We start from the raw sequence: 27,928 nt of genomic DNA on the forward strand, positions 1-27,928 counted from the left end.
GGCTGCCTGGAGACCAGCGCAAGGATTTCTGCTCCAGCCCCCCATGACTGCTGGGTGCTGGCTCCCTGTGTGCCCAAACTCCCCCTGCGACTCAGGGAAACAGGCAGCAGAGAGCTGATGGCTGCAGCTGCAGGACTGAGGGGCTTCCCGGTGCTGGTGTCATCAAGATACTAAGGACACGCTAGAGGAACATCCCACAAAGAAAATAATACAAACCCGCAGAAACTCAGTGCTAATCTCTCTCCAATCCCTACAATACAATTTTTAAATCCAGTTCAGATCATCCAGGACTAGGCATGCAACTGAAGTACAAACCTTCAAGTCCAAACCAGGCAGTTCTGGAAACCTAAACTCCAGAGTGCATCTGGACTTCACATCTTTGTCTCCAGTAGTGACAGCAGCGTGTTTCTACCCAAACTTTCTTATGCACTTTCCTCACAACAGTGTTTTCAGTCTTTTCCGACTGCGATTCTCGCTAGTTTCCAAAAGCAAAGATCTACATCTCAATCTCGCACATCAGAGGGACCCTATGGGCGGTGGGGAAACCTGCACTGCTGCTCCTTACTGCCCATGTACTGAGGCTGGGGGCTTTTGCTCTGTCTGGCACCTTTCCCAGACACCCACAGCCCCCCAAAAACTCCACAAATAAATTCAGGCTCAGTTTTCAAACCCAAGAACAACCAGTCTGTGACACGTGAGTCCAGCCGTTGATCGCTGCGTCCCGCGTGGGGAGGGCAGGCCGAGGCTCAGCCCAGAACCTGGGGACAGTTGTTTCTGCCTCTGCCCCGAAGGACCAGCACGAGGTCCAGGAGCCACCCCAAGTCCTATTCTGGGAACGGGAACAGTACACAGAAAGGCCTCCCGCTGGCCCTTCGCCAAGGATAAAACTCACCCTTCTGAACACAGCCAAGATGATCTAAAGTGACTACTGACTTTTGTTGCCCAACTTGAGTCACCTTAAATGGGCCTATTTTCCAAAGTGTCAGTGCTTAGCACAACCGAGAATCGGGCCTCTTTAAGATGTCTAACACTACGTGTCCAATCACCGCTTTAACAAGAGAGACCAATATTTCTCTCCTGTGTGACTTCTTCCAGTCTGGCCAGGCCTTTTATCTTTTTTTCCTCTCCCCTCCCTTCTCCTTTTTCTTTTCTTTTTCAGCTTTTTATGAATTTCTCTCAGCTTTCCTCCCTCTCCCCCCCCTCAAGGTCACGCGGCTCATTTCCATGTTGAATATTTACTCGGCAAGCCAGGTCCTTTCACAGGCACTCACCACAAATATGCTTTCTGATAAAGTCTGGAGAAAAGAAACTATAAAACCCAAAACAATGTCAGAAATAAATTTTAAAAATCCCAACAGGGCAAAGTGGGGCTCTAATGGGGCAGAATATTTCAATAGAGAAAACAAGCAGGTAAAACATTCTTGGAGTTAGTTTACTGCATTTCCATGATCATTTTCTTGCTTTCTTTTCCTGTTTGCTTTTCTGAATATTTTTGTTCTGCCATTAGGCCTGTCCATCTATATGAGGGAGACTTACATTTAACGTCTTCATCCACAGTGAAACTCACCCTCATTCAAAGGCCAGAACCGTCCAGCCCGTGGGCACCTGCTCCTTTACGCCAGCGACCTTGCCGCTCAAACCCATCCGGAGCAGGGGAGTTTTCAGCTACGCGGTTTGCTCATTTTTCCTAAGCCCATTACTTATAAGCAGCTTGCATAAAGCATCAGGGTTTGTACCTACATAGCACAACACGGCGTTAGCCAGAGATCACACAAAGGAAGGTCAAACCCTACTCCCCACTCTCAGGAATGGATGGGGCCCTTCACATCAGTATGGCAAGAGGGAGTGGGTCCTGGAAAATCGTTTTCATACTTAATTACCAAGTCAGCTCACAGACCAATCTTACAGACTGTCTGAAACGAAGAGCAGCTTCACAAAGTCTATATTCTCCAGCCCAGGGCAGGTCTCCAGAGAGCCCAGCCTTCCTCACTGCTCTGAGATGTGGCAATTTTGATAAACCTCCAACTCCAAAGAAACAGAATTTGGCCGACACAGCGTGACTTTGAAAATCCGAGCCTCAGGCTTGCAGGGTCCAAGGAAGTTTTAAAATTATTTCTTAGTGACATCATTTCAATCTCCATTCGACCATCAGAGACAGCTACTGGCCCTCACATGAAAGACAGGTATTAGAAATGTCAATTCACTCGCTAACATCTCTTCATCTGAGATCCAGTGCCGCTTGGCCTCCATGGCCACTGGGAAACGATAAGGAAAAGGAACTCTGCTGGCTTTTGTAGTCAGGTCATGGTTTTATGCCCAAGAGAACATCTAGCATGCAATTTCCCAAGGGAGACAGGCCACAATCTCCTTGCTGACAAAGTCAGGCTTGGGATAACAAGCATATAGTAACGAAAGGCTCCCACCTGCCAAGACCCCTGAGGAACACTGCCTGGAGGAAAGTGAGCTGCTCTGAAAGCAACCCCCTTCTTTTTCTTGAGACAGCAGCACTCTTTGCCTTCTCCTCACTCTAGAGGAGTTGCTTTAGGGTGCTTAGCGTTGCTACTTTCCTTTTATCAGCCCACAATGGGATAACAGAAAGCTGGGGATTCCTCCTAGCAGGATAGAGGTAATTCAGAGCTGTGCTGCCTGCCCTCCACAGCTCTCCCTTGATTTCCAGCTACGGCCATAAGGCATCCCCCACTGCTCCCAGGTGAGCAGCTCCCACCCCCTCCCCACCCCACAGTCTCCTGCCAGCAGCCCACGTGCTGCCACAGAGCAGAGACCTAACCATCCCGTTTCCATGGAGCCTGACCTTCTCCTGGAGGTTGCAAAAATACGCCCTTCCATAAACAGATACTTATTCTACCTAGGAAAGCCTCAAACCACTGTCATGATACTCTAGGTCGTGTTGGTTTAGGTAGGTAGCTGTAAATACAGTAGCGTAGTATTCTGAACAGTTCGTTCCACTCTGGGAACTGTGCAGAAGCACAACTCCGCAGAGCCGCACTCCTCAGCGTATCATTGCAGCTGACGTTGGTAACAGCAGGTACCTTGACAAGTACCATGGTAGAGCTATTGCAATGGCAAATGTTTGGGTCCACCAGCATGGCAGTAACTAAACAGAAACGGCAAGTTACAAGTTTTGCCAGGCAGTCAAAGCCCTGAAATCAAACAGAGTTGCAAAAATACTCTGATTTCAAATGCTTCTGGCCACTCGCAACTCTGGGTTAGCAGCACAGTGAGGGGGAGAGCAGCACACTGACAGCAGTGACGCCGTCCTGCGTGGCAGCACACTCCAAGGGAGTGGGGTAGGATGCTGTAGGACGCCGTGTTGGCAGCCAGGCCCCTGCAGAGGTTGGGAACTGAGCCGGGTGTTACCACACTGTGCACAGGATCCCTGCGACCCTTCTGTCTCCCTGGCACGGCCCGTCTCGTCTCACTGAGTGCTGCTCGCCCTCCCTCCCTCCCAGTGCGCACATGGCTTTAATGTTTTTATTACCTGTTTGACTCGCTGCCTTATTGCTTCTCCTCTTAATGGGGCTGTAACCGTGGAAACGAGGAATAAACGGCCACCAGAAAATGAGATGATTAAACAGGTCACCCTGGCAAAACAAACTCTGTGTTCACACAGCCCAGGCTGTGTATGCGGTTTCTGTCCAGGGAAACGCGGGGCCGGGTGGGAGAGGGCAGGAGGGCTGTGCCAGGCTCCTGGAAGGAGCCCACCACCGAGAGATGCCTCCTCCGAGGACAGTGGTCTTTGCCCAAGAGGGATGATGCTGTGCACCTCCCAGGACAGACATGCGGAAAAAGGCAAGGTTTGCTCAGGGAAGATGGAAGATAGCAAGGACAAGACACATCCATGTAACTGGGGAAAAAATAGCAACTATGATGAATATAAATAGGCTGGACTGAAAACAAAACACAAGTCGGAGACAAGTTGATGTCCTCTGTCGTCCCCGTCTCTGGCATTGCCCACGCCTGCCTTGCGGCAGCTCCCGAGGGCACTGTAGAGACCCTTCTGCCCGTACTTCTCCAGGCTCATGGAGCACAGCTCCACCGCTCTCCTCATCCCCCCCTAATGGGCTAACGGCCAAGCTGCACTGGTGCTGGCAAAGGCAGGGCACCGTCCGGCCAAGCACAGCCACGACCACAGGCAAGGTAGGATGTCACGGACCATACACCTGGCTTTCTGAGGTCTCAGGAGAAAGGGCAACCGCAGCCGCTGCACTCCTGCGCAGGAGCTGGTGCTCCTTCTCCAAAGCCACGTGGCTGGGAGGAAGGGGACAGCAGCATGGACCCCTGTCCCCCGCAGAGGGGACCTGCCTGGCTCAGGGACTCACCTCCAGCACAGACGTATTCTAACTTCTTTCTTGGGGTGGTGCAGACACAGCCCTCACCTCATTGGCAACAGTCAGACAAATTCAACTCCCAGCCTTGGCGGTGAGCCGGAGTGTACTAAAATCAGCCCCGACAGATCAGTTTGGAACGAGAGCTCAGCTCAGCCTCAACACACACAGGGGCTTACCGTGAAAGCCAGGAGGGTATGACCACAGCCCCGGGCTGGTGTCCAGGCCTGAGCAGGACACCTCCACCACAGTCCACACCAGCAAGACAAGAAGGCAGGGGTGTCTGTGCGTCTCCGTGCCCTGCTGGGTGCTAGCATCTGAATATGAGATCCCTCTCTCAGTCAAGCTGAGAAGTAATGTAATCACTTTCAGACCAAAATGTTGTTGAAAACAAAAATAAAACCCCAAAATAAGCACACCGCAATCAAAAAAGCACAATCACAAACCATCCTTCAAAGTAGTGAGGATCCTGCCAGAATCACCATCCTGTCCCAACCTGTCCAAACCCAGACTCATTGGGTGCTGGCAGTCTGGAAAGAACAGACTTACTCCACCAAGAGCAACAAATTCAGAAGAAGATGTTGGAATGGCGAAGCTTGGCGAGGTGGACATGAGAGACAACTGCTTGAAGCGCACAGGCGAGTGGTTGTGCTTTCTTTCAAAAAAACCAGCAGGTGGTTTATGAAAAGGGCCCTATTCTTTAGAGTAATTTGAGCCATATTTCATTGTTTGATAGAAAAATCCCAATATTCATGACCTCCTTTAACTGGAAAAAGTTTGCTCATCTGAATATCAGCCCACAGACAAATGGGCAAATGAAAAATAAAGAGCATGAGATAATGAAGTGGGGGGGGGGGGGGTGGGGTGGAAGGAAAGGAAGACCAGGACAGAATCAAAGGCAGCATGGGAAGTCCAGGAGGGTGACAAAAAGTGACGGGTCTGTGGGAATAAGGAAAGGAAGGAGGACACAAAGGAAAGCTATTTAGCAAGAAAAAATAGTGCAGCATAGAAAAAGGATGAGAAAAGCAAGAGTGAATGAAAACTCAGCAAGAGTGAGCGCAAAGGAGCTTTCTCTGAAAGTTTCCAAGTGCACGGATCAACCTTGCAAAACTGTGATTCTTGTCCTACTGAGCTTCTGCTAAAAAAATTCATATGCAATCGAGAAGAAAAATCAGACCCTCTCTCCCCAGCCTCTGTTCCCTCACCCTCTTCCAATCCGGTCCTCCTCTGCTAACATCTGCTGCCTGCCTTCGGGACATGCAGATGGTAATTACTCCAGGAGCAGCTTCCTCTCCTTTCCCTGCTTGCAGAGGGCCACTTGGAAGAGAGCTTCAAGCCATGGAAAGATACCACACACACCTCCACACCACGTGGCTGGGAGAGGGGGATGTGGGAGCCAGGGCCGTGCCCAGAGAACTTCATAGCACAGGGGGTGGAAGGTGGATGAAAAGATGAAGACGTTTGTCTACAAAACATGCCAACAAAACATCCCCCTGGCCTGTGAGAAGGGAGGCCTGGGGAGAAGTTGGCTTGACATGTGGAACTGCTCGTGCTCCTCCAGATAGGGGAAGGGGTGCTGGAGGAGAGTTGTGGTGGGGAAGCGCAGGCAGCGAGGAGGAGGAGGGCTGCCCTGGGCGAGCCGGCTCAGGGAGTGGATTCATACAGGCACGGTGCTGGCAAACACCATGCGGAGAGGTGGAGCTGCTTTAATGAGAAGATGCTTCTATGACTCAGGCCTCAAAGGGATTGGGACTTTATTATTTTATTTTTCCATAATAAATTATGCCTTGGGATGCCAGGTCCCGCCGGGTTTTTCTGGAAATACCAGACAAAAGCTGGTATTGCTACCTGGCTTTTGACAGTTTCCCATGTATGGAAGCTGAAAGTTCCTGGTTCTTCCTCTGCTCTGCCCTGGCCCAGCCAGTCTTGGGAGAGGGGCTGACACCACGGCACCATTACACCAAAAAAGCCCAGCTGGAGCTCTGTACCTCCCTGCCAAGGTCCCGGGGAGCCCCCGTGGTGGGTCCACAGCAACCCGCCCCGGACCCACGGGTGCTCACAGCCTGTGGCACTGCAGCTGCCGGGACGTCGAGGGGGCCATGGGACAGGCGGGTGCAGGAGCTCCTGGGAAGCGGGAGCGGGCTCAGCTCTCCCACACCCCAGCCACCACACCCCGGCCGGAGGGAGGAGCGCTCCTGCCCGACCCCCGCACCCATCCATGGACAGCAGCCAGGCCTCATTCACTTATCTCCATCACTGAAGCGCCCAGCCCTGGCTCTGGGCTGCACAGGGGAGTATGATTATGCCCACTTTATAGATTAGGAGTTATTCATCCCACACCAAATCCTCAGACTCTGCCATGTCTCACAGACCTGTTCTGGAGCTCTCTTTGTTAGATTTAGGCTGAACTTGGCCCTAGTTCAGCTCAGAAACTCGCGTTACAAAAATCCCCTGTACAACCGCCTGCCTGCCTGCGGCTGCGGACCAAGCCTGCTGCCAAGGCCATCATTCCCCCCGGGCAGCAGGAACGGTGGGGGACGCACCGCAGCAGCGGTGAGAACACAGGGACACCTAACGCACAGGGCACAGACCATTCTCTGCTGCTAAGAAAGATCCATTCATCGCCATGATGACGCAAGCGCACAGAACCGGAGTGCAGAGGAAGGCGCTATCTTGAGAGAGCAACTCGGAGAACACAAAGTTCAGCACAACAACAACACAGGGCACGCGAGTGTCCGGGAGCATGGAGGTGGGCGAGCGTCTGGGGCAGATGTGCATGTGGAGGACAGGGTGACGGGGACGTGGGTGTTGGGTGTGGGGAACACCTCCAGAAATGCTCCAGCGGAGCGTGGTGTTTTTAATGATTTCACAAGAGGCTCTGCTAAAATGTCACCTCTCCAAAGCAAAACATGCCCATGAATCATCATTTCACACCCCAAAACCAGGAATGGGTGGCAAAATTCTCTAGTGAGGCACCAAATCCTCAGGGGATTGCCATAAAGTGCACCCAGTGACTCTGGTCTTCCCATCCTTTTTCCTTGTATCTCCTTCTCTCCACCCCTTGCTCTCTCTTGCCAACCTACACGGGTTGTTCAGCTTTTATTCTGAGCACGAAACTGCCTTAGGACTGGAAGCTTTAAGCAGTTTCCCAGCCTCCAGAAATTTTCTGGTTGTGTTTCTCCACGGCAGAGCAAACAATTGCTTCGGTACCTGGCCACCACACCTAACTCCCAAACGCAATGAGAACTCAGAATTCTTTGGGAAATTTAAACAAGAACATATTTTTACACGAGTGAAGTGCATGTTTTTGGTTCACTGTAACTATTTGTTCTCGAAAAGGCTTGACAAACTGTTTTATTTTCTGGAATCACCACATGAACAAAGATGGAAAGTCTCTTGAGAAAGAGGGGAGGAGGCTGGTGCCAGGTTAATGCACCGGGAAGACAAGTTAACAGCTGGACTCAGCCACTGAGAGCTGTATGGATGGGCAACAAGGGGGGGTCTACAGTTTGGGGGAGGGAAAAGCATCATCATCCCTCTCAAAAACGCACTTTGCTCTGCAGACGAAGCCTGTGCTTATGTGGAACGGCAGCCCAGCACCACGCTTGAGATCGGTATTACTGTCTGCCTAACCAGTGAGCTCCTCCCAGGGACCGCGAGCCCACCAGCCAAAGCTGCACAAAAGAGAGGGAGAAGCCCCAGCGTACCGACCCCAGCCACTGGCCCTGCTCTGCGTCCCATCTGTCAGTCCAACGATGGTCCCCATCTGGAGTAGCTCTGCATAGCCCCTTCAGTACTCACTTGTGGCCAGAGTCTGGGCTTTGCCCATCCAGGGACTGTTCTGTCACCCTGCCAGGTTCACCCTCCTGCAACACCATCGTGACCTGGCCCGGCCCTTGACTCACCCATGCCCTTCCAGTGGCTAAGGAGCACTGTGCACCCCCTCTACGTCCTCAACCAGGCTGCAGACACCCGGGGCAGCTCCCCAGCCTCGGCTGGCGTTTCAGCCTATAAGATCACTGGTCAAGCAGGAACGGGGATTAGAAGCTAGCAAGTTTTTCTTTTGGTACTGATGACTGCCTCCGTCTCCCCTGCAAGCTGTGGGAGAGGAAACAGGGAGCAACAAGGTCCCGGTCCAAGGGGCTCTCAATCCTCAAAATGGATTTTACCTGTCTCTGAAAGCTGCCTCCATCTCTCACCCCCATTGCTTTCTCCCTAGGGAAATCAGTCTAAAAGGGGCTAATGGAACAATGTCCCTCTCTCTCCCCCCTCTCATTTTCTCTCTTTTTTTTTTTTTATTAGCATTTGTGGAATTTATTCCCAAACTCTCCTAATCTTTCGTACACAACCATTTGATTTGCATAACCCAGCCCCCTCTCATAAAAACTGGCTGCTAGTTTAATTAAAAAATGTAAATTTGCTGTCATCTCGGGGCCTGGTGAATTAGGACGACATCGGCATTTTTTATTGCTGAAGACGTCCAAATTGATCCAGTCCGCATTGAACCGGAGGGGAGGAGACGGTGCCGCGTGGGACTTTTGGCTGTAGGTTCTGCCCCTCCCCTGCTTCCAGCCAAGCCTCCTCTGCCCCCTCTTTGCTTTGCAAAGTGCAGCTGAGGACGAGGACATTGGTTCTCCCAAACCCCAGCTGGATCGGCCAGCATGGCCTCTGCGATGTCAGCACTTCTGGGAGCTGAGCCCTGGGTGGCACCTGAGCTCTCCAAACCCTGGGAACGACCGCATCTTCAAACCCTGGGAGGGAGGGAAGGAGCCCAGGTAGAGGTGGGAGATGCAGCATAAGCAACGGTTGTCTTTACCTCCCACAGGACTTTTCACTACTTTCCAGATTACTTTCAACCAACTTTTCAGAGGGAAACCTAAATTGTAGGCTACTCAGCAGCCTAGGGGTATGATTTGATGTCAGAGGGAGAGTCAAAGTGGCCACAAAGGCTCTCGCCGTGAGGGCAGCCAAGCGCTCTGGCATCATGAGAAGTAGGACAGACGAGGCTGCACGGGCAAAAGCCCTGAAATAAATTCCAAGCTCAGACAGTCCTTTCTGATAGCGGCAAGGAGGACTCAGAGTGGAAGCATAAATAGTCCAGGAAAACAGAAAGAGAAACTGATGATACGGAAGCTACGTATAAAATATTTGATCCCTTCCAGCTGAGGTATCTGTATCATTTACAGCCGGTTTTAGTATATGTTGCCTCTCCCCCTCTCGGACACTGTGTTTCACAGCAGAAGGATGCAGTACCTGCACATATTAGCAGAGCCCACTCTGTTGGTAGCAGACCTGGTTTAGAAGGAACAGGACCTAGCAGACAGGGTGCAGGTTATTAACTCGGGGACTAATTGTCTGGTCTTTCCATGAGTTATCACTCTATAGCGCCAAACCAGTAGAAACACTCCTACGGACTTCAACTGGCTTTGAAGCACGCTCTTCGAGTAATAGCTGGGCCTTGCTTAACACCATAGTGAGAAGGTTAATCCCTGCCCGGGTAAACCCTTCTCCCAAGGAAGAGTCTTCAGTAGGTACGCTTAAGCACTTGAATGCTTTCCACCCAACAAGCATCTCATAGGACTAATGGAAAGTGACCTGAACACCCAAACAAACCGCCTGTGAACCTCCTGCAGACCATGAGCTCAGCGCAGGAATGATACCAACCTTGACTGAGCCAACGTCTCTCCAAAAAGCCGTACTGTCATAAAAAATAAAAAAGAAGAGTTGGCACCAGTCCAGAGGAGGTGTTCCTATCCACTGGGTGTTTCAAACAACAGCAGTGATTTGACAAAACAAAGACACAGAATGACCCCTTGAGTGGAAAATTAGGTGTTTCTCCACCCTTTTACCACAGTTTTCTTGGTCCTCATTCTGAGATCAGTTCCTGTAATCTCATACCAAGTATAATTAGGCTGGGGAACAGTTTCCCAAAGGAAGTGACAGGTGCCCAGTCACTCAAGATATTTACAACCAGACTTGCAGAAAGTCACATGTAGGGAACATCTTGCCACGATCCTGGGCGGATAGACTCGGTCCATGAATTCTTTCCAGCCCTTAACCACTATGGATACTTCTGGCCCTAGAAGGTCCATGCAAGGACTGACTGAGCTGAGAAAGCCCTGGGTAAGAGCAGACTGTCAGACCCCACATACCGCGTCCCTCTGGGAAAGAAACCCCTCTGGACCTGCCTCTGCCAGCTGGCAGCTCGTGCGAGCAGCCCTCGGGCACTGCCTCTGGGGAGCCACAGCCTGAGGGCTTGGAGAGAATTCAAGAGGCAGCGACTGAGGGAGATAAGCTGGCCCAAGTAGATAAGGGCTAGAGGTGGTGATTATGGGGCAGGTCTTTGCTCCAAGATCATGACAAGACGGGTTCACCCACACACAGACCGTAATGCTGACTTAAACAGATCTCCCAGATCCTCATTTCCATGGCTTACTGCGGCCCTGGGTTCCCACACCGGAGCACCGAAACCCACGTTACCTGGGCGCAGCGGCAGAAAAGGCCGAGCACCCACGACACTTCCGTGAAGAAGCAGGGTCCCTTTTGGGGAGAAGGCGTTGGCTTCGCGGTCCCTTTTTGGGTGGGCCGGGCAGGGGCGGGGGCCGGGCGTGGGGGCCCATTGGCCAGCGGGCAGGGCTCCAGCCGGCAGAGGGCACTGCCTCCCCGGGCAGGGGCACGGCCCTGCCTGCCTCGGGGCCAAGCCCGGCCGGGAACACCCGGGCAGCTGCCTGCAGATCCCATCTCTGCGCTGCCACAGCTCCTGGAGATGGAGATCAGGGGTAAATCACTGTTTATTACTCTTTAAAGCATTTGCCCTCCTGCAGTTTCACCACATCCTTAACTCCCGGGCTGCCCACGCAGCCTCCCAGCTCCTTGATCTAGAAGGGAGGCAGCCACACGCCCACGGCTGGACCCGACCAGAGCCGGCGCGTCGCGCTCGCGGGTGGAAGCAGTTCCAGAGCCGCTCGGTTCCTGATATCGCTGATAGAAATAAATAAATAAATGAAATAAATGACGACAAAATCATCGTCTTAATCGAAATATCAGAGTACATAGTTCAGACCCAGTCAATCATCAACCAGTTTATTACCATCTTACTCCTTATTAAAAAAAGCAACACACACACACACACACGTACACATACGCTCTGGCGTAATTACACCTGGACCGTGGCGGATCGCCAGCGCAGGCCTGTTTGGCCCATTGCTGCCATTTAGTTTTTAAATGGGAGAGAATGGTTTACACCATTTTGGCGGTGCAGGTATGGCTGTGTTAGCAGGTACAGCGGCCAAAGTAGCGGGACCGGGTCCCAAGGAGGGAGGCCCACTTTGTGAAACCTAAACGAGACCCCGGCCCAGACCGGCCAAGGGCTGGAAAACCCACCAGAGTATCAAGCCCCTGAGCCCCTGGCCGCAATCACGCCCCAGCCTGATGGAGCCCCGTCTGCCACCACACCCAGCTGAGCCCACGCACCAGCCCAGCCCACCACCAGGCCAGACCCTGCTCCCCGTCCTGATACCTGATCAAAAAACCAGTGGAGGTGCCACAAAAAGCTACAACCAAAACCACACCCAGCCCCAATACTGGGGCCTGTAATCTAAAACCAAAACATTGCCCCAGCCTGGCCACCATTCCTCCTCCCTGCAAGATGGGAAGGGGTGGGGGAGGTCTCATACACCTCACATGGAAGGACAAAAACAAACCCATCCCAGATATGCCCAGGTTGGAAAAAAAAAAAAATACTCATTAAATGTAATAAGCAGCCTCTTCATCTGACACTGCCTCGTCCCAAATAAATTAAATTCCTTTTCATTTAGACAGCACAGGAACCTGACAAGCAACCTTTACCAACGAGACGCCAGGGCTCAGAAGGGGAAAGAAATGAAAGAGAAAACAACCCACACAACTTACAACAAATATAAACGCAGAATCATTTCAAAACCCCCATAAACTTCCCCTCCGCATCCTCTCCCGGCCAGCCCGCGCCTCGCCCCGCCGCCCGCCCGCCGCCCCAGCCCGGCCCGGCCCGCGGGGGCCGCCGCGCTGCCGGGAAGGACCCGGCGGAGCGGAGCCCCCGGCTCACCTCGCCGCCCGCCTCCGCGGGGCCGGGGAGAGCGGGGCCGGAGCGGCGGCAGGAGAGGAAGCCAACTTCCGTAAAACAAGTGAAAGAAAAGTGAAAGAGGCTGCGAGCCCCCGGCAGCACCTGGTGCCGCCCCCGCGCCCCGCTCGGCCCGGCCCGGGAGCCCCTTGCGCCGCCCCGCACCCGCGCAACCCGCCGCGGCGCCGGGAAAAGTTTCGGGGCGGCGGCGGCCCCGGGCACCGGGTCCCGGGAGAAACTGCCCGCAGCGCCCGGCCCCGCGGCGGCGGAGGGGGACGAGACGCGCGATGGCGGGGGGGGGGGGGGGGGGGGGGGGGGGGGCCGGGGCAAGGGAGCGCTCCGCACCGCTCCGCTCAGCGCGGGGGGCACCGGCACCGGTGGCCGCACCGGCACCGACCGGGGGCTCCGCCGAGCGGCGGGCGGGGGGCTGGGGGCAGGAAAAGGACAATTGTGCTGTACTTACCATAGTCGGAGAGACGAAAGCCGAATTCACTTAAATAATCAACTTTCATAATACTTAATTAATACCTAATTGCAGCTGATTGCTCCCGAATAACAAGTTGTTTAAAGCACTGATGTCATTGCCGTGCCGGTCCTCCCCGAGTCACTTTGGCAGCGGGGCCGGGGGCGGACGCCGGCCGCCGCGGGGGGCGGTGACTGGCAGCCGGCGGACACGCCTCCGCGCCGGGCCGGCCGCCGGGGGCAGGTGCGGGGCCGGGGCCGGGGCCGGGGCCGCAGCCGCAGCGGACTGGGCCGGGCCGGGGAGCGGCGGCGGGGGTCACCTCGGGCGGCCCCGGCCCGGCCTCGCAGCGCGGCCCCCGCGCACCCGGCGGCGGCCCCGGCCCCGGCCCGGCCGGGGAAGCCCCGCGCTCGGGGCGCGCTGGCGCGCAGGGCCGCGGGCTGCCCGCCGGGACCGGCCCGAGCGAGGCGGCCCGCGGTGCCCCGCTCCCATCACCGCCGGCTGCCGGGGCCGCCGCCGCCGCCGCCGCCTGCCCCGCGGCCGCGGGAGAGGGCGGGAGGCGCTGGCCCCGCCGGCGTGGAGCGCGGGACCCACGCGTGACCGCGGGGCTGCGGGAGCCCCGCCGCAGGCGCGGACGGAGCCGCGGGCGCGGGGCAAACGGCGGGGGGCGGGCGAGCCGCGCCGGTGCCTCGGGGAGCGGGACCGGCAGGACCCTCGGGCAGGGGCAGGGGTAGAGGCAGAGCGGGCCGGCTGCCTCGGGCACAGCCGTCCCACGCGTGTCCGGGCTCGGCCTTGCGGTACGGGCCACGGCACCGAGGAAGGCTGGAGCCCGCGGGGTACCCGTCGCCGGTGGCGGCCCGGCAGCGCCGGGGGCCTGGGCCCGGGGTGGCCGGTGTCACAATCCTGGACGTTAAAGCATCTTGCCCAACGGCCCACAGGAAGCCAGCGCTGCTCCGCCGCGGGAGCGCTTGGCCCACAGGAGGGGTGGTTTTTCTTTTGCAGCGAATTTCCTCATTTTTTGTTGCTTTATTTTCCTAAGTAGCAAAGAATGCAAGGGAGGTTCTAAGAGGCGTGTTGGGTAAACACAGATATAAGCCTCTTTCTTTAAAACAAACGAGCAGATTATTTACCTGATTAAATAGGTATTTTGAGCAGGTTGTAGGCCGTTTTTGTGAACATACCACGTTTGGCTCCGTGGATTTTGGCAGAGCAGGGCTCCTCACCAGGGCTGGGGAGCAGTCCGTCAACTCACCAGCTCTTAAATCCTTTTTATAAGCAGAACTTAATGTGCTTTTCAAAGGAGGCCAGCATCATTACTCCACTGCACGGATGGGGAAACTGAGGCACTAGCGAGGGAAGTGACTCGCCAAAAGTGGCTGGACAGGTTAGTCACAGGGCTGGAAGCAGCCCAGGTCTGTTTGGCTCCACACACCAGGACATGCTGCACCCAGAGAGTGTCCCGAGCCCAGAGATCCGACACCGCAACTGCAACTCATCATCTCAGCGAGCGCCGCATTTGCATGTGTAAAAACGTACAGGCGGCACAACGGGCCAGAGGGCAGGGAGAAGGAAGAGGAGAGGGGGAGTCATTTGTGAAAACCACAAGTATTCCAGCTTCTCCTGGAAAAAAAATCTAAACAAAGTCTAGTGAAACAGAGCCACCCAGGGACCCTCCGGGCCAGGAAGCAGGGTGGGGACAGTAGTGTCAAGCAGGAGGCAAGCGTGCCCTGCCCGGGGTGCTGCCCAGCCACCAAGCACCGGGAGCCCAGCCAAGCAGCGCTCCTGCGCTGAGCCCTTGCACAGGGCTCACCTTCCCACCTGCTCCAGTTAAGCTACTGCTTGAAGAGAGATGGGCAAAACATTATCAGCATCGCCCCGACTTCCCCCGCTGGTTTCTACCCGTGTCATCGGCTCCGACCGGCACTGTCACCCGGTGCTGCCTTTAAAAATCCTGCCTGTCTGCATTTCACTCGGCCCCAACCGAGACACCAGCCCAGCCAACATCACCCACAATCCTCGTCAGAGCCTGCCCTGGTCCTTACACCTGAGCCAGACGCTACAGCACCTGCCAGGGAATATCCTACCCTGGGAAACAACGGACAGCGCCAGAAACGGTCGTGCTGGTTCATCTCCGGCTTTGTAATAGCTCAGTTTGGACCCAACACTTTCTTCTGGGTGTGAGGTTGCTGACAGGGCCCGTAAGTTCACTGCACCTCGCATCACCCACGTTTCTCCATTTGCATTTCTCCTATGAACTTAATATTCCAGCTGTGGGAGTTCTGTTCCCTAAGAGAGTGGCCCCAGCCATACCTCCAACTCTTTACGAAGGGGAACACACACTATAACACGGATGTGTCACTGCACATACACAGCCACACAGAACATACCTGTTCTTCTACATGCACTGAGCTGAGCACGTTCACACATCAGTATACAAATGTTCCCCACCCCTCCCATCTCAGCACGCACACGCAACATGCATATGCACTCCGACAAAGAAAATGATACTCTGTGCTCACTCACATTCAAATACACACATAACCATACACCATGACACACACGAACCCACACACACAACCTAAACACAGCCGGAGGATCCCCTCCGCAGACTTCCCACTGTCCCTCCCACTCCTCCTTGCAGGAACGACTTGCCAAGGTGTTTTTTCAGGTGAAGTCCACGCCCTGCAGCTGACGCAACGGCAAGGCCTGATTTCCTATCTCGGCGATCTCTAGTCACAGAATCAAGTTTTATTTCCCCATACTCCCTCCTTTGCCTCTTACCCAAGAAAAGTTTGATCTTTCCTCTCTCAGAGGCTGTGGAACTTTCTGCTCTTTTGGGGACCCCTGTGCGCCCTGTTAGGGCAGCATCTCCCTTCTTCTCCCATCCCTCCAAGGTACGGATGCCCTCCAAGGAAAAGCTGCCCCTGACAACGCCCTGGCATGAAGTGGCTCCCAGAGCCCCCTGGTCCCCAGGAGGACTCGAGGGAAGGCAGCACCCCTCATCCTGCTCTGAACCGCGCCGCCGTGCCACCGCGAGAGCTGCCTTGTCCGCTCCGGCTGTGGCTGCCCTTTCGCGGCAGGTGAAGAGATCTCTCCGTGTCCCTTCCCACCCTCCCAGGGGCATCAGGAGCTCTCAGTAATTAATGTTTGCCAGGTGCTCAGAGATCCTCAGATGAAAAGTGCAATGGGAGGGGGAAGGATGATTAATTTATTATTATTATTACAGTTTAATGCTTTCCCCGCAGACAGTGTGCCAGGGCTGAGCAGGGGGTGAGTCACGCTGATATGTGGGACATCCCCCTTTTTGTGTCTCTTCTACCTTTGTTTTTTATGCTTAGCCCATTTTCTTGGCAGTTTCTCCCTCCTTAGCTGGAGCTGACCCCGGGGCCTGGGGCCGTGCTCTGGATTCATGTGGGCTCAGGGCGCTGGCTCTCAGATTGCAGGTTGGAGATCTGGCAGTGCTGTGCTCCTCCTCCTGCTCCTGCTTGGGGAGTCTATTAGGCAAATGCTCTTGCCCTATTTCTGTAATTTTGTTTGATTTCTGTTTCGTCAAGGGAGGCGCCCGGAGGCCTCGGGGCCTGGGCGGCAGGAGCAGACAATCCGTGCTTTCTTTCCCTTTCCTTCTCTTTCGCTCCTTCCTTCTCAATTCAGTTTCAATCCCATTATTGGCACATGGCGCCCAGAAACCATTGCCAAAGCGGCTGTGCCGAGTCTCAGTGTGCTGGGTGGGGCTCTGCCGAGATTGCTTCTGCCATTTACTATTCCTTGGCGTTACTCAAACAGTTTGACACCAGCTCCCCACCATGTGGCTACTGCTCTTCCAGACACTCCACAGCTTCCAGCATCTGCTGGAAGCCAAACGCTGCTCATCTCTTGACCACTGCCCAGAGGGGAATGAGTGTAGCAGGAGCGGGCCATACAGCAGTGAACGTACACTGGGTGTCCTCGTGCTCCACAGGGGCCCAGAAGACTTGGGGGGAAGGAGTGGCAGGGGTTTGAACGCACTAACAATTAGTTACAATTTACTACAGCGATTAAAGGTGCAGCCTGGGGATTTCAGGGCGAGGAGGCGAGGGGATAGTCCTACCCAGGCATTGCATCCAACAGGGAAGGTACCTGGCACTGAAGAGCAGGCGCTCTGCCTGCAAAACCAGCAAATGCCACCCTGAACCAGCCCAGAGCTGCTCCCATGAAGCCTCGGAGCCCCAGCTCGGCACACCAGGCACTGGGATGGCCTCCGGAGGCACCAAAAACCACTGCCCAAGGGCAGGTCCCAGGCTGGGCAAGACCCACTCCTGCAGAGCACGGGGCAAGCACAAAACAAAAAGGTGATTTCTCTCTAGAGGAGCTGCAAGCCAGCTTGTGTTCCTGCACAGACAAGCTTGGATGCAAACAAAAACGCAAGCACATGCCATGTGCACGCACACACGTTCACACGTAAGTGTACAAACATGTATACGGCTCCTGCCGCACACTGGCGTGATGCCTGCCTGGGCACCCAGGAGAGGCCTGGGTTGTCATGGACATTTTAGCAGAGACTGTCCTGCTCTGGACATATGTGGGAGGCCTGGTGCCACGGAGATGGCAAGTGGCTCTGGGTAGACAGGAGCTGCTACCCTACTTACTCCCCAAGGGTAATGACTCGCTCCCCCAGCAACTGTGTCCTGAAACGGGCTGGGTCTCACCAGCAGATGGGGAAAGGCTTTCAACATGCAGCCCAGGAAGCAACAGACATGGAACAGGCAGAGAGTCAGGCTGGATTTTACAGGACTGATGCTGTGGAGTAGGGATGGTCTCCATAAATTCACTCTGCATTTGACACGGCTTGGGCAGGAGCGAGAGGCAGAAAGGAGGGAAGGCAGAGGGAGCCTGGCACGTTATCGGCTCTGCTCTACCTGCCCCGTCAAAGGCAGAGGCTGCGTCAGCCCCGCTTCCATGCAGGGCACTGAGGTGGGTACAGCAGGATGCTGGGGACTGTCCCCGATGGAGCAGGTGGGACAGCAGGGAAGTGAGGGGAGATGATGGAGGAGGTAAGAAACGGACAGCAAGACCCCAGAGGAGACCTCGGACAACGTACAGCAGGGACCGACTGCGACCCCTCCTCTGGGATGTGACAGCAGCATTCCCACCACAGCAACAGGGAAGGAAGGCAAAGCATCCCCTCGTGCGGGAGACAACGGTGACGAGTGCATGCAGAGAGATGCCCACGATGCAGCACGCGTGCATCCGCGTGGGCTGGCCCTGCTTGTGCAACGAGGCTGCCTGAGCATCGCCGGTGCTGACACAGGGGATACGCAAGCACGCACGCAAGTGACTCTGAGCAACCCTGGGTACGCACCAATGCTGCGCGTGCACACGCGCCGGCACAGCACCGGCAGGGACACGTGTGCCTGTGCACGAGGCTATGTGTGCAGCGAAGTGGCACATGGACACCACCGTGAAGAGGCAGCAAAGACCCCAGAGAAAGCGCGGCTGCGGCCCCTCGGGAGCCCTGGCAGTGGGCCGGAGGGGGTGTGGGGAGCAGCGGCGGGCGGTAAGTGTGAGGCAGACGCAGCGATTGCATTACTGAAGGAGCCCGGGCTGGCAGTGCCGAGCTATCGTCCCTATAATCCTGTTAGCCAGCAATCTCCATTCCGAAAGAGCTTCATTTCTTTGTGAATATTTGTAAACTAGATATCTAATGGAAAATTATAGGAAAATTATAGTGAAATTCATGACGAAGAAATCCGATTAGCCCTAATTCAATTATGCCATCTTAGCCCACACAGCACATTTCCCATTTTTTTCCCATAAATACCAATGCCAGGGGTCCGGGTAATCAAATAAAATTGAAAATCATCTTCCCATTAAATTCAATTAGCTGCAATTTCTAAAGCCTATCAGAGATTTTAATTACTAAATTATAAAATTCTCCAATGCTAAATTGAAACTAAAAAAATTGCACATCCTTGTATTTCAGAAGAAAAAAACCTAGCAGAAACCTTGAAAAATACCCTTCTCCTCCCATCAGCACCCACGTGAGCACGGGTCTGGGCAGGCTTCACCAGAGAAATCATCGTGGAGGGAGATGAACCAGGCCTAGGGAAGACGGTGGCTACCTCTGAGGGAAGTCGGACATCAGCTGAGATTAAAACCTAAAATCCAGCCCTAATTACAACTGAGTTGGGTTGAAAGAGGAAAGGGGCGAGGCTGGCGATCCCAGCATCTTTGCTCCCTTTTCCCAGATGAGCTTCTGAGTTCCAGCTGGTTCTCTGCACTTCTGCACTGCTCTGCCAGTGACTAGCAACGAGCCACCACGCTCCTCTAGCCAGCGTAACAGCCGAGACTCTCTAGGAGCTGAAACGAGTTTTGCCTGCAAATGGGCTCCGTGAGGCAGTCCCTCGAGTCTCTGTGTGCCAAACCCAGGGCAGGAGAGCTGGTGATGCCCAGAGGGAAGCAGGAGGGCAGATGCTAGCTTTGTGCTTCTGATAAAGCTTCTTGAATAATAGCCATGCAAGCCCGGTCCTGACACTGAATTAAGGGAAGCTGGAGCCCTCAGCAAACTGATTTAGCTTGAAGCACTACTTCAGCGAACACGTGGGATGTTCCAGAGGAGGGGGACGTGATCACCCTTCCCTGATAGCACAGGGAACTCTCTGAGTTCACAGAGGCACCAGGCAGGCAAGCCCATCCCTAAACTGTTCTTTATTCAACAACCAAACCAAGCAGGCAAATGGGGAACCAACAAAGCCTGTGCCTACAGATGCTCTCTTCCAGCCCTGCTTCTCCAGGGACCAACATGGCTCAGCAACGTGTCGAGGGGCAATTAACTGTGTGAACAAGCAGTGGGAGGAGAAGTGAAGCTCAGCTCTCCAGTTACAATACCTGACCCTCCATAGGGCAGCGAGTGAGGATTTTCCGACACCACTTTTATGCCAGAAAGCACCTTTGCATGGTACCCTAAAGGGTTTATTCATGCGCTAACATAAACGAAGCCAGTTTCTAACGCATTTCACAGCTTTAACTAGGTGCTCAGGCTGCCCCGAACCAGGCCGATACTCGGTTTAATTTACTGGGCGCCCGAAAGTTGCCAGCAGGGAGTTGCCCACAAACAGAACAACAACAAAAAAGTTAATGATCTGGGCTTTTTCTTTAATAAATAGGCAAACTGGCTGAGCCGGATTGTTGGCTGGGATTCGTCTCCCCTTTATCACCCTGGAGCTTCTGTGACACATTCTCCAAATCATCAGCATTTTGCAATTTGAGGTCGTTACCAAATACTATTTTTTTGCCAAGGAAGGGAGAAAAATAAATTAATAATTAAGAAGCCCAAGCAGGGAGAGGCTGTGGGTTGGATGGCGCTGCCACCTCCGCGGGGATTGCTCAGGCACCTGGCAGCCCGCCCAGCGCGCACCTCGGTCGCCGGCTCACCCTGGAATGCGGTGCTGGCACCCAAGTGCTACTTGATTTTACTACGAATTAATCAAAGTCTCTTCTGCGAACGTCTAACACTAAATCACCACTGGCTGAGCTTCAAATGCAATTCCCCTGTTCCAGGGATTCTGCGCAAGGAGATTACCAGCTCCAGGTGAAAAGCTGAAGGGGGTTTCCTCTTTGCACATCTCCTGGTACTCCAAGGCATCAGCCTCTCCCAGCTGGAAGGAGAATAGATTTCCTGCAACTCTTCTCCCGCTCACAGCAGGTAACCGCACAGACATTCAAGATATGCTGGGATAAATCCGTCTGTGCTGCCTGACTAGAGCGTACTAACACCAGAGAGGAATTTGACTTGACTGCGAGCCGATGCAGACAGCAGAGGACTGAATTTGTAGCGTGTGTGTGCCTGCGCCCCTGTGTTCGCATAGCTGCGGATGCATCTACACACGAGGACATGCAGAGATGTGAACCTGTGAGATCTTGCGTGGGCACAGCTGTCTGCACATTTGTGCACACGTATGTGCACAGCCTCATGGCACCGTGTGGGCAAGCAGCCACCCAGGTGTACAGAGCTGTGCAGGCAGACGTTGCGTGGCTGTCCACGCGCAGAGGTACACAGAATTCATCTGCAGGGGTTCTTGCCGCGTCAATGCGTGCGTGCCTCATTTGTCTCCAAACTTGCAGTACCGAGCACCCTCCTCGTCGCGGCCAGTTCCCCAGAAGGCGGTGTGCTGCAGCTGGTGCTCAGGATGGCAACAGCACACGTCCCCACACCACTCTAGAGACACAGCACTGCCCTGAGCCACGGGCGAGTTGCATTCCCCTCTCCACACTTTGCCTGTCTCAGAGCCCTCTCATATTTTCAGTGCTCACTAGACCATGAATTCACCTTCATACCAGTTACAGGGTTATTTAGCTTCTCTCTACGCCAATAACCACCAAACTTTCACTGGCAGCTCGTCTTTCTCCCGGGAGAGGTGAAGTGCTCCTCTCTCACCTGCCCATGGTGCCCCCACCCACGCACACCCATCAGGAGCACAGGGGACAGATCCCCAAACAGGACACAGCAGCGAGTGACATTGCTCACCTGGCAGCGACAGTCTCTTATCCCCCCTCACATCTACACTGTGAGAAAGAGCAACAGAGCAGAGGAGTTAAAAACCAGATGGACAGAGTGAAATAGAGGAGAGGGAGACAGAGAGGGGGGGGGGGGGAGAAAAAGGGTGATAAAGCAAAAACAGTACAAATGGAGGAAAAAAACCCAAGACAACAAAGAAGAGAGCAGAGAGGGAGGCAGGAAGAGCACAGGAACATACTGTGGTTTTTTGCTCCTGCACACCCCACAAAGCAACACTCTCCAGCTCTTGACACTGACATATTCTACAGCTCTCCCTGAAATCTTAGGGATCAACTAGACAGCCCCTGTACAGCAGCTGGACCAGCTGTGCGTGGGCTGGGACACTGAGGAGTAATGAGGATGATCTGCCTGGATGGGAAACATGGGGCTCCCCACTGGGGTGCCCGAAGGCTGTGGGAGCGCAGAAAACCCGAAACGAGAGAGTGAAACCTCCGTGCAGGGCCATGCACAAGGATGGTCAGCAGCGTGTCCCTTTTACTCATCCTCTGTCACAAGGAAACCCTCTTTGCTCTCCTTTGCTGGCCCAGAGCCACCTCTGCCACTCACCCTCCCACTGGCTCGGAGCCATCTTTGCCTGTTCCCCCTGCTGCAGACCTGTAAGGCACCTTTTTGCCAGCTTTCCCCTCCACTGCCACAGCACCCGTCGCTTGGCATCATGTCTTTGGCCCAAGGCCTTGATGCTCACCCCTGGCCACGTGGGCTTGCTCCCTGGTCTCCTGGGCTTTCCCATTCTGACTGAACATTTCCCAGCTGAAGCAAGTGCTGCAGCAACATTTCACTCTGAAACCAAGCATGTGCTGACAGCAAGTGGCATCCCCAGGAGCTCCTTCCTGGCCCCCAGGGCTGTGCATGGCCAGATGCAGCTGACGAGGTGCACAAGCCACTGCACAACTTGTGGTGCCTCTTCCCCCATCCGCGCCACCCCCCAGGGTCTGGCCCAAGCTGTGTCTGCCACAATTCACCCTGCCCACCCGTCCCACCGTGGCTGTCCCCACCTCCCGTCCCACACAGCCCCTTGGAGCAGCTCGGTTCCCTATCCCAGGGGACAAAATCCCTCATGCTTTGGCCCAGGGAGTTGACCTCTCTGCTGCTGTCATGGAGAGCTCAAAGTGGGCACTTTGTTATCTTACCACAGTTGTGGTCCTGGCATAAAACTCAAACATGACTCCCCTTCTCCAGTGAGTGTGCGACAACGCATTCCCACAAGCACAGGGTGTGCACAGGCACAGGTCTGCACACATTAAACGGAATAGCGTGGATCTGGGAAGGGAGTTGAGGGGGGACAGAACTGCTCTTGTCTCTGAGGCAGTCGTAGCTGTCCTTACCTAAAACCAGAGACTGCAATACAGAAGGAATTGCAAAAGCCCAAAGGGACGAGAACAGGAGAGACTGAAGCAGTAGCTCTGGCACAAGCTCATCACAGTCAAACACTTTCTCCTGTCCTCAAGCTTCCCTGGGACAGTTCCTACTGCTAGAGTTTCTGCTGGATTTGCATGGCCAGCCTGCAAAGGCAGATCTGGGGAAACACGGCAGAGACACCCCCATTGCCTCACCTGCCCCAGGAGCACACCCCAGCCTCCTGCTTTCCCCATATCGCCATTAAAAAAAAGCTCTGTGCAAACAATAGATCAATAGAGCCCCCGCCTCTTCGGAAGGAAAACAAACACCCGGATCACCGCAAATTAGAGAATGTTTCGCTTCACTTCATCCAAACAGGCTGACAATTTTTTTGGGTTGTTGCCACGGCGACAGAATAACACAGCGTTCAGCCTGTTGCAGAACAATCAATTAAGTTAATGCCTCGGAGTGCCTGTTTACTCTTCCATTTAGGAGGTGCTGCTCTCGCTCTCTCTTTCTCTCTTGCCTGTTTTAGATTTCTCATCCTTTGCTTCCTGCTCCTATTTCTTCTCTGTTTAACCTAAAATAAAGTCCCTCCCCTCTACTATCTCTTGCTTTGTAAGGAGCCTCCCACTTTTCAGAATGATCACCCGAAATAAAGTTTGTTCCTCCCTCTGACTTCCGTAATTTCTCCTTTCTTCCTGGAAAAACAAAGAGAGACTGGGGATTTACCTTTACCTTTCACAATACGGCCCTGTCCCCTCCTCCTGGTGTGCCTAGGAACTTGCAAAGTTTCTAAACTTCTCCAGGGCAGAGTGGGCCACCTTCTAAAGCGGCAGGAGTAACTCTGCTTTTAACAAGATGATGTAACTCTTGAGCTAAAGACCTATGAAGTGAACAGAAACCCTTCCACTATTGCTATTTTTTACACAGTGAGCCATAACCATAAATGAAGACCCATCTTGGGCTAAATGCTGTTTAAAAAGGAGAACTATAAAAGGGCCTCACAGGGGTCTAGGTCTCATCCTACAGTCCATGTCGAATGAAACTTCTAAATATGTGCTTAAATGACCTTGGCTTAAGCAAAACTCAACCCAGTGCTCAAGGCATTTTGCTCAACTGAAGCCTCGCTAGGATAGTTTAAAGGGGGCACCACCGCCAGAAGATTGTGGCAGATCCATCATTGCAGTCCTTTAAAATAAACGAACGGTAAAGCATGTCTCGGCTCTGGCCCTGACCACCAGAAAGACGCCAGGCCTTTAACCAACTCTTAACCAGTGCTCTTGCCACTGATCTTACGGGTTTATTTCCTGCCTCACAGTCAGCATGAGCAGTGACACTTGGCTGTGTAGCTTCACTGCCTGTCTGCAGTCACCTTCCCACCCTTGCCCAGTGGGCCGAGATAACAGCCCTGGGTCTCCCCACAGCTCTCCTGCAGACTCTGCAGCACGTTACAGGGCACCAAAATCACAGCTCCACCATCCTGCGGGCGAAATAAGGTACCAGGGAGTAAAAGGATTTATCCAAGGCCAAGCCTGAGATATAATCCAGGGCTTCCACCTCTTGATCTCTCTGCACCCTGGTGCTGTATTCCTCACGAGCACAATATTCCTATGCTTTTATCTTTGAAATCCCAGGAAAAGTATCCACCTCCCTCACATCCTCATACACTGAAATTAAAGGAAAAGACAAATTCAAGCACGATGTGAAAACATGCAGATTCCATGATATTGTCTTCTCATCCTGCCACTAGCAACAAGTGCCTAAATGTAAAGCGTACATTAATTTAGTATCAAACAGATGGAACAAAACTGTAGACAGAGCAGACAGAGGAGAGGGGGGCTCAGACACAAGGAAAAATTACAGGAATAGGGTCAAATACGACACCTGCCCCCCCCCCCCTTCCCAAGCTGGATCCTTTTCGAAGGACTCTGTTCTCACAAGCTGCCACCACTTGTGCCCTGCCACACTGCTCACTGGGGAGCAGCGAGGTCTGTGCAGGCTGTAGGACAGCCGTGCCGGGCAGGCCCCACCGATGCACTCCTCCTCCTCCTCCCCAAGAAGAAGTTGTCAGCAGAACCTGTTGGAGCAGGGGCTCGTTGACTGCTCCCTGTCCATTACAGCCCAGATTATAAGCATATTGCACAGTGCTCTCTGCACGGTGCTGGGGAAATCCAATACGCTGAAAGGTTAATGCAATCAATTAGGGTGACAAGGAAGTAGAGTAAAGCCTTCTGAGTAGATGAAAGGGAAAGAGAGATGGAGACAGAGAAAAGCAAAGAGAAGCAGGGGGGGAAGGAGCAAAGGAAGGCAAGTGGGAGGAGGAGGACGATGGTATACAGGGCTTGTGTTGTAGACTGCAGGGCACTGGTGTGGCCAAGGGCACTGTCCTGCCCCAGCACAAATGGGGTGGTGTGTGATCCACAGGGGCAAGGCAGGCCACGAATTCCTGAGGCAGCAGGTGGGCCAGGACTCCCCCTTCTTGGCTTCTCCTGCCTCCTCCTGCAATGTGCAGAGCCCTGCTCAAACCACAGCTGCCCAGGATGTCCTGCGGCCAGCCTGCTCCCTAATACCGTTCACTCGGGGGGCTGGCAAAAGTCTCCCTCCGCCTTTGCTGCACAGCTACCCAGAAGGGATGGAAGCAACTGCTTGGGTTTAGAGTTGCCATGCAAGGCAAAGGATCTCAGCAAGCCATGGGGAAGCATAAGGGGAGGAGAAAGAAGGAACAGGAAGGACAGAGAGAACTTCCTCTGGCTGTTCATGCACTGTGCACAGAGAAAAGTGAGGATGAACACGTGGCATCTTTCTGTAAACCTCCCAGAGACACTGGTCATCACCACCGTCCACTTGCCTGCACCTATCCCTGGTGTCACAAGGAATTTTTCTTTTGGTCTGGCTGTGTGGGAGCTCAGCCCTGCCAGTGTCGGGAGCACCTGTAAAAGAGGCGAGATCTCTTCTTTCTTATTTCTCCAGCCTCCTTCCACATTTGCCAACCCGGGCTGCCCTGCAAGGCCAGAGGACAAACCCCTGCCAAATCTCAGCTGCAGCAGGTTCACCTCTGCCTGCTGAGACAGTTTGATGAGGATGCAGTGGCACTCAGCCCACCAGCACAGCACAGAGATCCCAGTGTCATAATGTGCATCCTGCTGCTCTGTCCTGCAGGGCAACAGGCCTTTGCCCGGGGCATTCAGCTCAGGGGAGAGCCCTGTCCTTCCCCTCCAGCCCCCCTGAGCCACTGCAGGCTGGCTGAGCTTCTGCTCTCTGACCCCCCAAGCGGCACAGTACTTCATTAACCTGGGCTGACAGGTCAGCCAGTGCAGCCCCTTCCTACCACGGCTCCTGCTCGCACGCAGCTCGGCCTAGGAGAACGTGACACCAGCTCATTAGGACAAATTATTACTCTATAACCCCTGCCGCAATGTCCCTTAATATGCCTATTTAGCAAGAGACAAGTCCTGGTGGGCTCTTCGGCATTAAAACAACCTCACAAATCACCAGAGGCACAAGCACCGTGATCTCCGCTTCCAGGGGCGGAGGACAGGGCGGCTGTACCCCGGCTGGGTGCTGGAGGGGTGCTGAGTCCTGTACTGTTCTGCTGCAGATAAAATGAAACTCTTGGTGCTGCTGGGGGGGATGCTTTGCAGGCAAGGAGCTGCCACCTGACTGTGGCTCGCCGTGCAGCCGAACGTGCGCCCAAGTTTCAGAACAATGAGGTGACGTTCCCCGGTTGAAATCCACTGCAAAAGTATTCTGGGAGGCCCATTCGAACTGCTGGGCCTGCTTCACTCTGCCTCATCTCTGCCTAACTCTGCCCTCCAGCACTACCACCAGTGTCATGTTCCACATGAGACCTACAAGATTCAAATGTTTCCTCTGTTACCCTGTGATAGACGTGAAGTCAGCGCCTGGCTTCACAAATTCGGCCGCAACACTAACCCTACTTGCTAGCTCCTTGCAGGTTAACCAGCAAAGCCAGAGAGCAAGTTTGGAAGCTGACACTGTTGGCAGGCACCGTGTGCTGCCTCCCCACGTAAGGCTGTGCTAAACTCCGGGGGAGTAAGCCCATTGCACATGAAAGCAGTCGGCTTGCACCTTGCGGGGAGAACAGGACTGCAGGCTGTCTGGGGCTAATCCAGAGATTACAGAACCTCCGCAATTTTGGGCACAGTGAGCGAGATATCACTGGGGAAGACAGAAACACAGGCAAATGTCAGAGGAAGGCTGCTACCGAACAGGAACGGGGAGCATGAGGAAATCAACCTCCAGCCTGACCTGTAGGAGAGGGAAAAGGGAAAAAGAAAACAGTGATTCATATAACAGAGCACCAAAGAGAGGAGAGAAAGAGAAGGGGCAGTGGTGCCATACCAGGCAGGAGAGAGTGAGGAAGAAAAGTAACAGAAAGAAGAAAGAGAAGAAAGTGTGAAAAGTGTGTAATGCTGGGCACAGGGGAAGGCAGAATGACAGCAAACGGACAGAGAAATGAGGGACCTGAGAGAAAGAGATGGAGGGAGGGCGGGAGGAAAAGGAGGAGAAAAGAGCAAGAATAGCCACGCAGCGAGGAGCACGCGGGCGAGGCAGAGCACTGTAACCAGGGTTGTGAAGCATGAAAAGGGAAGAATCTGCCTGTTCCTTTCAGCACTCGGAGCATGGCGCTCGGTGGTGACCTACACTGTGCCTGGCTGTGATCACGTTTTCAGGGCCACTGCCTGCCGATCCCAAACAATGATGGGGAGCCTTTGAAGTCAGAGAAAGAAGCCGCAATGTGAACTGGGGACTTTCTTTTTTTTTTTTTTCTTTTTTTTTCCCCCCCATTTTTTTAAGGGCGGGGGGAAGGAGGGAGGAAAAGGAAGGGCTGAAGTGGCAGGGGGAAGGTTGGGGGAGAGGTTGCAAGGACAAAACAGAGAGTTGCTCTCGGCGGGGTGCCCCGAAACGAGAAAGACAAAAAGAAAACAAACAGTTTATGAGTAGGGCACATGCTGCCTGTGTCTGCATGCCCCGCACTGCCGGCCCCCCGTGCTCCCAGGGAGGCTTCTGTTCCCCAGCAATGATGGATGGACGCACAGGGCCATTCAGGCCTGCCATGTTACAGCAACGGTATTTACATAACACTGGCCTTCCACCGGTCACCTCTG

General features: G+C 54.1%; 1 protein-coding gene across 6 annotated transcripts in view; it reads right to left on the reverse strand.

Moving 5' to 3' along the window:
- Positions 1-27,928, reverse strand: part of CASZ1 (castor zinc finger 1) — a 208,432-nt gene that overhangs the window by 80,989 nt on the left and 99,515 nt on the right. For 4 of the 6 annotated variants that reach the window (XM_049804979.1, XM_049804942.1, XM_049804969.1 and 1 more), the window contains exon 1: positions 12,908-13,012. The exons of the other annotated variants lie outside the window; for them this stretch is intronic. In XM_049804979.1, the coding sequence (XP_049660936.1) occupies positions 12,908-12,956 (49 nt within the window). In that variant the 5' untranslated portion in view covers positions 12,957-13,012. Of the gene's footprint in view, positions 1-12,907; positions 13,013-27,928 lie in introns of those variants that run through there. 6 annotated transcript variants of the gene reach the window in all.

This window comes from Accipiter gentilis, chromosome 1 (assembly GCF_929443795.1).
Source record: "Accipiter gentilis chromosome 1, bAccGen1.1, whole genome shotgun sequence".
Lineage (NCBI taxonomy): Eukaryota > Metazoa > Chordata > Aves > Accipitriformes > Accipitridae > Astur > Astur gentilis.